The following is a 15,460-nucleotide window of genomic DNA, read 5'->3' as shown; positions in this document are numbered from 1 at the left end:
CAAATATGCTTTACTTGTTAGAACAACTGACTAGTAGGCACACTTGGACAAGAAAAGCATGAATGCGAAACTGGAAACCTGATTTAGAATCAATGCTTCCCAAATGGGCCATGTGTCTTTTCATTTGTATACAAGTATCTGCCAGCCCTTTCCACACTACAACATCCCCACACATCAGTTACCAAGTGGAATTCAAATAGTTCCTCCATGTAAGCAGAAAACTCTTCTGCATATGGAGTGAGGGGTAGTAATTTTAACTTACTCTTCTTATTATATATTTATATCCCACTTTTTTCCCTGACAGGACTCAACTTGTCAACTGTAGTCCTTGGTAGATCATCAAATCCCACTCCAGGGGGGTTCCAAGACCCTCCTTCAAGTGCAGGTGAGGGAAGAGGGGATAGGTGACAAGGTGCTAAAAAGTGAGAAGGGAAACAAAAAAAAAAAAGGCCTATTGGATCCCAGCATAATTAGTGAGACCAGTGGGATTTTGAATATTTGATCTACTCAGTCGTTACAGATCTTTGCTAATCTGCAGATATTACAGTGTGATTTAATACAATATATGCTACAACAATGATGATCTGAACAGCCCTATCCTATACAAGTTTACTCAGGTACATTACATTTATATCAGTGATATTTACTCAGAAATGGTTGATTAGGATGGCACCGTTAATTATTTTTTTAAAAAACGGCTTCCTAAAAGGATTGCCTGCTGAAAAATTAAGTAATTTATGGCTCTTAAGTAATCTATCAATCAGATTTCAACATGTACAAAGTACAAGATTCATTTAATATTTGTGGGTTGCTTCTGAACAAAATTCTTCAAGGCAGATAGGAATAACTGAAAACCCCAATTAGTACGCAGGCAAGTGATAAAATTTAAGCCACAACAGAAGCCAAAAGCCCATTGAGGGTATTACCATGAGGCTCTTTAAGGGAAGCACTCTTTTCACTTTTTCAAATAGGAAACAAAGTAAATAAATAAATGTCATTCACTGATGTCCATATTTCATAGCTTACATTTCAGAACAGTTGCCTTACAGAAATATGCAGTACCCACAAGGGACAAAGTGGCTTCAAATAAACAAACAAGACCAGCCCATGAGTACTGAATGAAAAGGTTAAAAGGATTAACTGATGCATGTTTCCATTGGTTTTCATTGTTAGAGAGTATGCTACAAATGTTTCATCCCAAATGTCAAGTTATCCAAGCACAGTTTCAGATACTCCGCAAGAAAAAAAATCTAAGCTTCTTTCTATCAAATAAGGGAAATGGATGGCAGAAATGGTAGCCTACAAAGGAGCAGGGTCTTCAAGATGGGGAAAGGGAGTTTTCATTGATGGCTTTAATTATAATCTGTGATTAAAACTTTAATACATTAACCACACTGATTAATAATTTCAAAGGCTGCAGCAATATACAGCAATATACCACATCATGTTCAGAGAGGAGCATCATTTAAAAACTTACCAGACGGCCAGAAAATTCTTTGTTTTCAGATAGGAATCCATATCCTGGGTGGACCTTTTAAAAATAAAAGCCAAGAGTAGGTTTCATTGCTTTAAACAACTGAAAGCTTGATGCAGACAGCATCTCATCAGTAATTACAATTTAAAGCAGCAAGTTTACTTGTACTTTATACTAGATGAGTAGATACGGCTGAAAACACTCCTTATTTAGGGAATAAATAAATTCCTTGTTTAGGGAAGCTTTTAATGTTTAATAGATTATTGTATTTTAATACTTCTGTTGGGGGCCGCCCAGAGTGGCTGGGGAGGCCCAGCCAGATGGGCGGGGTATAAATAATAAATTATTATATTTATTATTATTATTATTATTACTACTACTACTACTACTACTACTACTTATGGCAGTCATTTTGTCGGAACCAGTTTTGCTAGTGAGGAAATAAGAAAGTTTTTGAGCAAGACTAAGTTTTCCGTCCATTCTCTATGACAAACTCTGTGGAAATCAATAGCTTACTCTAAACCACAGCATAAGCCACTTCATGCATTCCTCAACTCTTAGTCCTAATTTAAATGTACAGCGTATTTGTCTTTAAACAAGACAAGGAAAAAATAATGTTTTATCAGTTCAGGGTTCCCTATGTTCACAATCACATATAAACTAGATCACTGGTAGCTGCAATGTTACCAGGCAGGTATCATACGCTCCCAGGCCACAATTTTCTGGCATGCTAGCATTTCACATACAAGTGCTAAAAACATGGTATCTATGCACCATCTTCCAAAGTACCTAACAGGCATCAACCTGGGTGAGAAACCCAGGCCTGATACAGATACAGTCATTTTGACTTATTTTCATTTCTATTCCCACCAGAGGATTCTAGAAGCTCTTCCTTATTACATTTCTGTGTAAGCACCTCTCTCCATACTCTTTCACATTTCTCTTGTTCTCTAACCCTCCAAGCTCTTCTCTCAAAAACATTTTTCTTACCCTCAAGTTAACCACAGTGCCAATGTTCAATGTTAGCAGCTCTGCTACAAATCCCACTTCAAACAGAATATAGTATTTAAAAAATAATAATAATCAGTAGACCACGAGTTGTAAAAACATTTTTTTAAAAAAAAAATGCCTCAGTATCAAAATAATGTATCCACATGGTACATAGAGTAATTACAGAACACATTAACATAGCTGCCAAGTTATCCCTTTTTTTAAGGGATTTTCCCTTATGCTGAATAGGCTTCCTCGCGAGAAAAGGGAAAACTTGGCAGCTATGCACATTAAAGTGGGAAAACCTTCAGTTTCATAATTTGTAATCTTACGTAAATTCGTAGCTAAGGAAATCTAGGTGGCAGGCTAAAGATGAAAGCCTGAACTATTTCTATCTCTATTAAATCTTCTTAACTAACAATGTAAACATCTGCAGTGTCTGTTAGCTAATTAATGTTGTTTGCCATTTTCCTCCTCCCTCCCCCTTTCCAAATGCACCATACTGAAACATTCATTTCAAAAGAAATGATAATGCTAATTGAGACACTCCAGGGTAATTGCTGGTGTTGTCCGACTCCCATCCAGCGAATTTTATTTAAAGATGCTTTCGCATTCAGCAGTTCTGAAGACCACATTTGCATTCACTGATGCAACAAGGAAAAAGTATTATTGTCATCATTTTTTAAAAAAAATACCAAGCATTCTTGTTAAACTTTGACTCTTTGACCTTATTGAAGGATAGAGGGGCAGAGGGAAGAGAAGAAAACAGGCTGCACACCTAGTCGATCATGTTTTGTCAGCAACATGAAACACTGAAAAATAATTACTCTGTGCACCATTTATCATATTTACCATGCAAATAAAAATTCTCACACAGGCCAAATAATAAAATAAAGCTAAGCAAAATTACTGCTGTCTTATAAAAAAAGACATCCAGAAAGAGAGGCTATGGCACAGAAAGGGTTAGTGCTCTAAACTAATTGGGATTCCCACCCCCACCCCCAGCAAATTTGGAAATGAACTGAAGCTGCTCCCTGGTGTGAAAGCTGAATCCAGCAGCCACCTGCAGGATCAGCAACCGGCACTGCCAGATGCTACAAAAGCCTTTGATTTCCAGTAGCGATTTCGGCCACATTTAACTCATGTGACATGAACTAAACTGGAATAGCATATTCAGTCATTCTCCCCCTCGCTTCTTTTTTTTATCTTTAAATACAAACTCTAGCTTCTCTGCTTTCTATATATGAAACAGCTGCAGAGGAGAGACTCATTCAGACTCACAGCTTGGGCCCGGGTTTTTTTAATGGCTTCCATGATAGCATCCATGTTGAGGTAGCTTTTACTAGTGGGAGCTGGGCCAACACAGACTGCTTCATCCGCCATTTTCACATGGACCTGGAAAGACAAAATGTCCACATTTTAACACATATGCACCAGCAAATACATTTACTACCACCTCCTTTAACTATTGTTTTAGGAAATGAAAAAGATAATTCACATTGTGCAGACAGGTATGTGCAAATATATCACACACAGTATAAACACACACACACACACACACACACACACACACAGCAAAAGACAGAAGGGAGGGGAAGGAGGACATATACTGTATAATGAACACAAGGGCTCATTGGTACATTCAAGGGCTTGTGACGTTAAATTTCATTTTATGCCAAGTGTGGTTTGGCTTTTGACAAATAATACAAAGAAATGCAAACCTGAATGTGGCTACACTGATAATCTATATGTAAATTCAAAGCCTAAAACTACTTTGTTAAATGTAACCAGGGTAGCTTAATATCGTACTACTTAACAACAAACATTCACGGCCAGTTCCATATAAGCAGGCTCCCCAGGAAGTTGGTGATAATTAGACTGAATTGAATGAAGGGATGCAGTGAGTGTCCCTGCACAGCATCAGGTCAGCACCATGAACAAATTAAAGCCTATGACTAAAGAGTTCAATATCACTACACGTGAACCAGAAAATCTTGAGAATTATTTAAGCAGGCTTAGATTCCCTAATTCATTCTTATCTTATTCACAGGAACAATTGTCAAACAGATTTTCTATGAAAGGTGGGGGCTACAACTAATGGCCAAAAAAAGTTTCCCTACAATTTAGAATTATTTTTGGAGAGTACATGTTCTAGAGGAAGTATCTCAAAGAGTTAGACTTTGGCATAGTTTAAGGATACTTAGCTAATATTTTAAAAGGACAAAAAAATGCTCAGGAAGCATCTGTCATTTTTAATAATTAGCAATGAAAAGGGGGCTGGTATTCTATTTATTTTATTAAATGCATAGTATTTAATAATATTTATACAGTTATATACAATCAGGCATCTGCATCATAGCTGTTTTCCCCCTATAGCAGTTCTCTGAGACAGACTAGAGAAACAAACTACTAATGAAGAATATAGATGACATTTAACAGCATGTTCTTTTGATGAGACTAAAAATAATTGTCAGTCTCAGGTAGAAATAGGATCAATTCTCAAAGATCAAGAAGGTATTTAAGGGGGGGCAGAAGACTTAAATACTTCTGAAGTAATATGCTCAAACCTTTAAAATTAGGAAGAAATATAGCCAGAGAATTTAGATGGTGGAATGCAATGCATCTATCCATTCTGATTTTAGATATATATTAAGCACACTCACAATACTGTGCATATGAAACAATTCTGTATACCTGAAGGAGTGTCTTCACCCCCATCATTCAGCCCGGACACTGAGATCCAGTGCCGAGGGCCTTCTGGCGGTTCCCTCATTGTGAGAACTGAGGTTACAGGGAACCAGACAGAGGGCTTTCTTGGTGGTGGCACCTACCCTGTAGAACACCCTTCCAACAGATGTCAAGGAAATAAGCAGCTATCCTATTTTTAAAAAAACATCTGAAGGCAGTCCTGTTTAGGGAAGTTTTTAATATATAATGCTGTACTGTTTTAATATTTGAATGGAAGCCGCCCAGAGTGGCTGGGGAGACTCAGCCAGATGGGTGGGGTACAAATAATATATTATTATTATTATTATTATTATTATTATTATTATTATTATTATTATTATTATATAATTCTAAAACCCTAACACATTAAAGTATATCAATTTTAGCCAGAATAGACCCATTTCCCATGCCCACTGATTTCAATGAATTGACCCCATGGCTTAGTTGGAAAATTATTGTGTATACCAAACTATTCTAATTAAATCCAAATACACTAAAGAACAATGTTCAAGAGGCCTCATTTCAGATGCCACAATAGAATCTATTGCGCTTCCAGAGTTTAAGGAAAAAATGGATGTACAAGTCAATCTGATTTTCAAACCTCAAGTGCAGAATGTTGTCTTGAACAAGCATACCAAGAATAATTACAATGTTGCGCTTTAATTGGAGATACATGGAACAAGGTGATATTTCCTGACTCCCTTGAAAATGAGTGACAGTTAAGCAGGTATGTGCTTTGAGTGTATCTACAGTAAGCCTGCAGCTTACACATATTTAGGTTAAACACATTCAGCTTTACGTGCTTGTTAAAATAAATAAGTAAACAAATTTTAAAAGAGGGGAGAATGCAGGTGGGTGTCTGGAGGAAAAGGACTTTCGCAATCTCGCTCACCACTGAACCCAGTGTTCTGACTTTACACAATTTTGGCTTTAGGTGTAATCCTTGGAACATAACTCCAATGTAAGTTGCAGGCTTACTGTAAATATGATTATTTTACACCCAGGGGCATACCTAAATTCAAATGAAATTTGTATAATTTTCCTCTCATCTGGAATTCAAAAGGTGCTGGAATGTCATTTTAACTAAGAAGCTCCCGAAGTTGTATTCATAGTTTCTAAACCGATTCAATCTCTCTCTCTCTCTCACACACACACACACACACAAACACACCAGTAGTTAGCTAATTGTACAAGTAGTATTTGGGGAATTTGGGGAATACATACATGGTTTTAAGCAAAACATAGGAAACCCAGAAAGGTATACTATTTTCACTTCCTCAATTATTCAAAGATAACTTAGGAACTAGTTCTATAAACTAGTCCTACTGAAGATGTTGTCCTCGAAAAAGCCAATGTACAAATGTAAAAGCAAACCAAGCAGTGATGGATTCCTCCAAGCACTATCAACATTAAGTCAACTTTACTATAACTCTGCTATATCAGTCACACTTTTAATCTATGACACCGCATATGTCTGTTTCCTTCCATGACTGTTTTGCAGCTATTTTCCTGAATACTTAAGAGATGTTCACTTATCAACTTGAAAGTGCAGTGACTTTTATTCTGGTGTGTTTCACAGCTCATCCCCACCTCCACTAACCCAACTGTTCACATCAGCACGGCTTCATTAGCATCAGATTCAATTCTGTTTGCATACACACCAGGGGGTGGTGATGGGTGGTGATGTTTTTGCCCTGTACAAAGGTGTTCACACCTTGGCTAGAAAGGAACCAACTGGCTGAAGCTTCTGGTTTGAGAAAGAATGCATCAAACAGCTGGATTTTATTAACAAAGTACAGGATACTTATGCATCTTGGATAACATTGTGAAAACAGAGATAAAAAATGTAGCACTGAAAACACAGTGAGTGCACAGTAAGCAGGAGTGTGAACATAGTCTTGGACTCCCCACCAAACTCTCTCTCGTCAACAGTTTTCAGAGTAGCATTCTTCCCATCTACGTACTCTATTTATATGAACATCTTAGGCCAATTTGTTCCTTCCATACATCAGACAAAAAGCAGAATAGCATTTATACCAGAATAGTTTCATTTATTATTTCATTTATGTTAACATTCAATCATTCTAAAGAATGAAGGAAAATTATAACAATTTAACACTAAAATTTAGACAAAATGAGATACCAATAATAAGAACAATAAAAGCAGCAGTAAAACACAAATGCGGGTGGTGCTGTGGGTTAAACCACAGAGCCTAGGGCTTGCCAATCAGAAGGTTGGCGGTTCAAAACCCCGCGACAGGGTGAGCTCCCATTGCTCGGTCCCTGCTCCTGCCAACCTAGCAGTTCGAAAGCACAAAGTGCAAGTAGATAAATAGGTACCACTCCGGCGGGAAGGTAAACGGCGTTTCCGTGGCCTGCTCTGAATCGCCAGAAGCGGCTTTGTCTTGCTGGTCACATGACCTAGAAGCTGTACGCCAGTTCCCTTGGCCAATAACGCGAGATGAGCGCCACAACCCCAGAGTCGGTCACGACTTGACCTAATGGTCAGGGGTCCCTTTACCTTTTTAATACACAAACAGCAAAAGCACAAACTACTCAAATGGATTTCATTTTTTAAAAAGCCCGCTGAATAAAACTGACTTCCCGGGCACACTTAAAAGTGGGCAATGAAGGGGCAAGACGCACTACACTGTAAGTCATTCTATAATCCGATTGCCGTAATTTAAAGAGAAGCTGTGTTTCATCTCCACCAACTGAATTTCTATAGGTGGAGATACAGCAAGAAGCTGAATGACATGCAAGCAAGTTCATGTGGGAAGAAGCAATTCCTGGAATATTCCAGCTTTAAATCATTTAGGGACTGAAAGTCCAAAACCAGCACCTTGAATTGAACCCAAGAACAAATTGGCAGCCAGCAGAGCTGGTATGAAACTGGCACAATATGACCTGTCTTAGTAACTCAGACAACAGCTGGGGCCACAGCATTCTGAATCAACTGAAGTTTCCAGAACATCTTCCAAGGAAGCCCCACATTGAGCTCTTTACAGTAAGCCAATCCAGAAATGACTGGTTCTACTACTCCCAAGAAAAATATGATTAGTCTACTAAATGAAGTTGGTTGAAAGCACTCCTGGTCACATGGATAGCTCAGTTGGTTAGAGAGTGGTGCTGATAACGACAAAGTTGCAGGTTCAATCCCTGTATGGGACAGCTGCATATTCCTGCATTGCAGGGGGTTGGACAAATTGATCCTCAGAGTCCCTTCCAACTCTATGATTCTAAGTCTCCCAAACTGTGAACCTGTTGCTTCAAAAGGAGTACCACCTCTCCACCTAAGGGTGGTCTTCACTTCCAAGATTATGATGTTTTACTTCACTCACCAACATTGATTCCAAAACAGCTACCTGCTGCCTTTCTGGGTTTAGATGAAGGGAACGAGAGACAGAGTTTGGTATCATATGCCAAAATATCCAGATAACCTCACTCAGCAGTTTTATGTAGCTGTTAAAGAGCATATAGGGGACAGAACAGACTCTTCAGAATCCCATCAGTCAAAGGTCACAGATGAGGAAACTCCAGCACCACCTTCTAGGAGCTGCTCTTCACTGATCCGAGCCACTGTAAGCAGTCACTCAACCATCCATCCCCAACAAGTTGGCCAGAAGTACACCATGGCTGATCGTTTCAATGAGAATCTACAAAGATGTACTCTACACTCCCTTCCCTGGCACAAAGTGACCAAGGCAGACTCAGTCCCATAGTCAGATCAGAAACCAAACTGGAATGGAACCAAGTAATGAGTTTAATTTTAAAAACCTACACTTGGAAAAGGAAAGTGTAGGAAAAGGAAAGTTTTTCCCTTTGGGCACACTTGCCAAATCAAAACAGAAGCCAAGGGCAATCTAGTGGTGTGTGCTACAGTTCACGTGTAGCAACCTTGAAATGGTCTTCCCTCTAGTCTACTGAGCAGGCAACATTTTGGTGCTGTAAGGTAGCCAGTGAACTTTAGTTAATTAGATTTATGCATTGCTTCCTAAAGCAAAGGAAATCCCAAAGTAGCTTGTAGAATAGATAGAACACCAAAATACAATTCAGTACCACAGATCCACTGAGATAATATAAAAAAACTAAAGAGTGTGCATTAAGAGTCACTTGGGGGTTGTTGGCATCCATCTGTCTCTTAATCACAAAAATACCCACCCTCATCCAACAAGAGCAATGAGCAACAGCAAGGAAACCCAGAAAGCCAGATATGGTCCATGGGGTCACGAAGAGTCGGACACGACTAAACGACTAAACAACAACAACAAATGTGTGGGAAAACAAACATATCATCTTCACCTGGAAGATTCCATTAGCAAAGGGGCTTCTACAGAAAATACACTCTCTTGTTCAAGCGTCTCTCATAATAAACAAGTCCATGAGCATCATAGTGCCCAGAAAGGCCACAAAACCATGCAAATCATATGTTGGCCATAGCATAAGGAAACCAGGACAACCACTGCCACTCAGGACTGTCAATTCAGGTCAGCATCGACCAGTTTAGAGAATTGGATATGCCTTTTTATTACCCCTGCCTTCACATGCATACTTCTACTTACCTTCTTTTTGCAGAAAAAAATAAAATCTGTTCAGCTGCATTCTTCACCCTCGCAGAGCCACCCACCTGTACTGTTTTCATATAGCCCTTTCTATAACTGTAAACAGCTGAAGATGCTTTCCATTCTGCGGTTACCACTTACTTAAATGCAAATGCCTAATTAAAAGTAAACACACAACACAGCTCACAAATCCCTCAAGAGTGCCTAAGATCACCCACAGTCCCAGTTATGCAGAGTAGGTCAACCTTTTATATCTTGAGGTCTTAAAGGCACAGATCCCTCCACTAAAACCATTCACCTTCCAAAAATCAAGTGCATCAGTGCTTTATGAATTATACAGTCAGCCCGTTTTGAACATTAGCTGGGATTTTAAGCATTTACACAAAGAAACCTCATCAAGCTAGTAATCCTCTGGGTTTATTCCAGCTCAAATCAATATTACAGAGCAAGGAATGTTGCTGCAGTGTAAAGTGGATTCACTCAATTGACCCAAACAGCATAATACGTCTCAGCAAGACAAACCACAATTAGCTTGTCCCATAAAATGAGGGTAATGAGTAAATCCTTTGTAATGTTGCTTCTCACTCTTTCACATACAAAGGCATAACAAAGTCCTGAATTAAAAATCAATTGAATGCAAATTATATTTGAATCCACTGTTTCAGCTGTTAACCAAGGAAGGAGGTATGATTGCCAAGCCTTGCAGAGGCAGACAAATCTAAATCTAAATATATTTAGGCGTAAAGTGCACAGCACTGTAGAAGTTTGAAATCAAAATAACTAGACCAGGGTGGTCCAAGGCATGGCCCTGGCAGCATCTGATAAAAACCCCAGCCCTCCCAAAGCCTGATAAGAGAGGCCCTGGGGTTGGGAAGGAGGTGTGAGGGCTTTGATAGGGTCCTAGAGTCCTTCCAGCTTTGGGAAGGAGGTGGGAGGACTCTAGGACACCTGCCAGAGCCTTGTGCCTCCTTCCCAAAACCCATTACCTTAGCTTCCCAACTTTGGGAAGGCAGCACAAAGTCTGGGGAGGCGGGCGGTGCTCAAATTTTTGCCTTGCTTCCCCCCTCTCCACTTTAACGTGTGACAAGACAGTTTGTAGCCCTTGGCATTCATGTCAGAGTACTCCTGCGGCCCACTTGGCATGAAAAGCTGGGCTGCTCTGACCTAAACAAATATGTCAGCTGAGAGAGTGGCAGTATTGGGTAAAGGACCCCTGACCGTTAAGTCCAGTCGCGAATGACTCTGGGGTTGCGGCTTTACTGGCCGAGGGAGCCGGCGTTTGTACGCAGTTTTTCCAGGTCATGTGGCCAGCATGACTAAGCCGCTTCTGGCAAAACCAGAGCAGCGCACAGAAATGCCGTTTACCTTCCTGCTGTAGCGGTACCTATTTATCTACTTGCACTTTGACGATCGGCAAGCCCTAGGCTCAGTGGTTTAGACCACAGTCCCACCCGCGTCCCAACAGCTGAAGTGGCATGTAGCCTTTTGCCCAATCCTAACAGCTATGTTCTACCCTCTACTATCAGAAACAGTGTGCCACAGAATACCAGTTGATGGGATTCTCAGAGTGTTAAGAGTGTTAATGCATACAGGAAATGTAGGCTTCCCATACGCCACTGTGTACAGGATGCTGAACTAGATAGGCCTTTGGCCTGATCCTATAGGGTGCTACTTATGCTCATGTTTGACATTAGGAACCTCAGCAAGAGACAGACAAAAAAAGACTGGATCAAGTAAGTTTCAAACCTGTTCCTTCAGAGGAAGTAGGACTTGACCAAGAACTGGCTAAACACCATTTCCCTGAACCAGAGAACCAGCTACATGCAGGAGCTCCATGTTACCAGGATTAAGCTTCAGTTTATTGCCCTCATCCAGTCTACTGTATTACTGAATCCAGGCATAGGTTCAGTACTTCTGCATCACCCAAGTGTTTCTATCCTTATTAGTCATGCTCTCTTCAATTTCAATGTCAGATGTGTGTCCCTTTTAAAATTAAAACAAAATAACTGTAGCCAATAGAAACCAGTAAGTACACATACATAATACTTTAGTCATCTTTTTAAGTTTGTCCTTTTTCTATTAAATATAAACAAAAACAACAAATGTATCCATTGTATCTTAATTTGTTAACAAAATCAGAAGGTGTCAGGAAATATCTGTTAGCAGAAGCATTAAGATATCCATATTTCCTGAACTGGCTCTGCCAAAGAGTCCTGGAAGTAGTTGTATTGGTATACAGTACAGTCATACCTTGGTTTAAGTACGCTTCGGTTTGAGTACTTTCAGTTTAAGTACTCCACGGACCTGTCTGGAACGGTTTAATCCACTTTCCATTACTTTCAATGGGAAAGTTCACTTCAGGTTAAGTACGCTTCAGGTTAAGTACGGACTTCCGCAACCAATTGTGTACTTAAACCGAGGTACCACTGTAAATGATAAAGTCCCAACATACAGTATAAAAATGTTCTGGATCTTCTAGCCTTTAGAAACCTTTATGAGTTACCTTTGGTTGTCTTTCCTGCAGTTGCCAGGTTCCCATAGGTTTAGAACTGAGAGCCGCAGGGTCATCTTTCACATTATTTATTTGGACTGATCAAACTTGTGTGCTGGTTAATAAAAATGGCATTTTCACTGCCGTTTCGTATATGATGTGCAGAGTTCATTTATATGAAAGGTACATTATTATGCCCCCTTGGCAAGCATGCAGAGGCATACCATCTACAAAGCAAACAATTTACTCTAGTCCAGGGGTTCCCAACAAAATTTTCTCAAGGACCCCTCATCGAGCCGCTATTGTGACAAGGACCCCCATTAATTCCTAATCCTAAAATTAAAAAGTGAGAGCCAAATTAAGAGTCTTTTTATATTTTATATTTATACGTTTTTTACAGTTACAACAGAGTACTCCATCTGTATACAGTTAGTTTTAATTTTCAGTTCTTAATGAGATGAACCACTTTTTAACCAACGGTCCATTTTTAACTACGCGAACTGTAGCTTCCGCGAAAAACAACGCTTTGTTTACAAACACTACTGTTCTGCAAAGAGGCAGTGCGCGCCAGGGAGGAGGGAGGGGAATGGAGAAGACAGGGTACCTGCGCAGTAGTGCACAAATGAAGCTGACACGCGCAAAGCATCTTGGGGAGGTGAGCGTTAGTAGAATGCGCGCGCTGCCTCTTTGCAAAACAGTAGTGTTTGTAAAGCGCCACCTAACAGCATACAGCAGAACTACTGCTTCTATCTAATTCTAGTTTTGCACTAGACTCTGCTCATGCAGGAAGCGGCCAAAACAAAAAATCTGTTATCATACGAAATATATTTAATATTTTTTTTATTCTAATAGCATCTTGCGGACCCCTCTGGCATAGCTCGCGGGCCCCTGGGGGTCCGCGGACCACCTGTTGGGAACCACTGCTCTAGTCCATCTTTGCTCAGGGCATGTTCATACAAGTAAATTCCTTCAAGAGTGGGTAGTCCCATAGTTCTTGGATGGTGCTCATGTGCGTAAAAATGTGACAGACTGACAGACACACACACACACACACACACCCAAAAATATCCAAGTACATCCAAGAAGCATTTACTGCAATCACAGAAACACTTTTTCAGCCACTGCACTCGCAGAAATTGTTGCCATCCAAGTCAGGCTGCCCCATTCACATGGGAAACCTCATTTCCCAGAAAACAAGCCCTCCAAAAAGCATAAAATCTGAGGGGAAGACTTACAAAGGTATGAACACAGAAAGGTGTGTGTGTGCGTTATAGATATGAACATATTTTTAGTACTGCACACATGATGGTTCTAGCTAAATCCTCTTTCCTGTTAGCAATTAATTTTTTCCCCTGCCTGCTAAATAAAGTCATATTCCCTGCTGATGGCAAATGATTGGTTTACCTACAACTCCAGGGGGTTTAGCTATCAGTCCCTTTAAGAAGCTTTGACAGTTTAACCTGCTGGGCTCACAGCACCCATGGGAGGGCCTTACTTGCAGTTTTGCTTTCTGATGCTGCTGACCACTAATACTGACTCCATAGATAATGGATTTCAATAACAACCTCCTACAGGTTAACACTTTTGAGTAGCATCCATGATACTGCTTTAATTAAGTTAATACATGAAGGTCGCAGTTTGGTAGGAAGTTTTTAATAAATTTGGCAGCGCTTACAATAATAATAAAAATGTGTGGCTCATCTGTACAGTAACTCCAAGATAAGTTTACCTACAGATATAATCCCATCTGCTTGTGGATTTATGGAATGCTTCAATTCCTTTTAAAAAGTAAACTATTACTTCTGCTTCCTAGAAATACGCACATTTCTAACAAAGTTTCATGACAGATATGAAATGTATGATTCTGCCATGCTGGGTGCAGAATGGGCTTACCTGGTCCACAAAATAGACCACCCTCCACCACAGAGGGGACAATTCCCCCCCCCCCTGCAAGGTGCATGAGATTAATGCTTCGGCCTGACTTCAGATGCCAAGGGTTTAATATTAAACAGCTTTGCAGAAACGCAAGAACGGAACCCAAACTACTACTTTCTATTTTAAATAACTAATTCGTGTATTTGAAAGGCAGCCATTTGTTACGTTTAGTTGGCAGACTTGATTTTAAAGCAAGCCTCAAATTGTTACATTTTTCTTTGACAGTGTACTTTCAAAGAATGTATGTACTAAAAAAAAATACATTCCCTTTGGCTTAGTACTTTACCTGCAAAGATACACTCAGAAATAGGGAAGGTATTTTTTCTTTACAATCTTAAACCTTGATAGGCAGTACAGAGGGTAGTAAGAAACCAGCATGGGAGCTATTTAATATACTTCTTGATTAACTCGTTGCCTGTCCACTTCTCCCACAGACATGTACTAACATGTCATAATCGTGATAATTCCCATCATCCCCACAGCTAGCACACAAGCTCCTTGATTAGTACACAACTCCCAGACGAGCTACTGCTAATGCTAAATAACTCCCTTCAGTCTCCAGCTACTATACCTCAGGCTCCCAATTAAACATAATGTCGCTGATTACCCGTATTAGTCCAGACAAATTTCTGCCAAGGATTCTACTCTGCTTATTTTCAGCAAACCCCTCTACCCCCACCCCCACCCCAAAAAAGGGGGGAGACCATGGAAGGTAACAGGGGGAAAAACACCACAATAAGGTGGTTTATTTAAAATCAGAGTCAGTATAAGGATTTGACATTGATACTAAATAATGATAGCATGACATTGGAAGAAATAAAGCTCTCTCCTTAAAAACAATTTTCAAATTCTGTTCAAACTGGCACGTTTATTTATAAATTTGCTGTTGATAAAGCATCATCAACTGAAAACACAAAGTTTAATTGCTATTAGTAGGTTTAGCACACTAAACCAGTGCAGATATAAAACAATTGGACCCATAACACATGTACTCACATTTCCAGTGATTCATCACATGCAAAAAAATTCCTCCAAGTCAAATAATCTGATTATTGTGTTTCCTTGATGAATACCCCAAGGTTTGTACCCACTCCATCAGATGGGGGCAACCTCCCATCCATCCAGTCTAGGTAATCACTCACTAACCAATGCTCAATTCTCTACATTCAAGAACACTGAAACCTCTATAACCACTAACCAGAGCTATAGACAAAGTAGGATTCATTCGTTTTATATTGAAAAATAGAGGAGGGAGGCTCCTTGCACATCCCTTGCTGTTTA

The 15,460-nt window shown here is 39.8% G+C and overlaps 1 protein-coding gene across 3 annotated transcripts in view; it reads right to left on the bottom strand.

The window, feature by feature from the left end:
* Window positions 1-15,460, bottom strand: part of PCCA (propionyl-CoA carboxylase subunit alpha) — a 231,211-nt gene that overhangs the window by 197,778 nt on the left and 17,973 nt on the right. For all 3 annotated transcript variants that reach the window (XR_015949464.1, XR_015949463.1, XM_035114547.3), the window contains exons 5-6: window positions 3,746-3,859; window positions 1,478-1,531 (exon numbers count right to left, since the gene is read on the bottom strand). Coding sequence is in view for 1 of the 3 variants with exons in the window: in XM_035114547.3 (XP_034970438.1) it covers window positions 1,478-1,531; window positions 3,746-3,859 (168 nt within the window). In the remaining 2 variants the exon portion in view is untranslated. The remainder of the gene's footprint in view (window positions 1-1,477; window positions 1,532-3,745; window positions 3,860-15,460) is intronic.

Source organism: Zootoca vivipara, chromosome 4 (assembly GCF_965207765.1).
Source record: "Zootoca vivipara chromosome 4, rZooViv2.hap1.1, whole genome shotgun sequence".
Lineage (NCBI taxonomy): Eukaryota > Metazoa > Chordata > Lepidosauria > Squamata > Lacertidae > Zootoca > Zootoca vivipara.
This window is presented reverse-complemented; position numbering and strand designations above follow the sequence as displayed.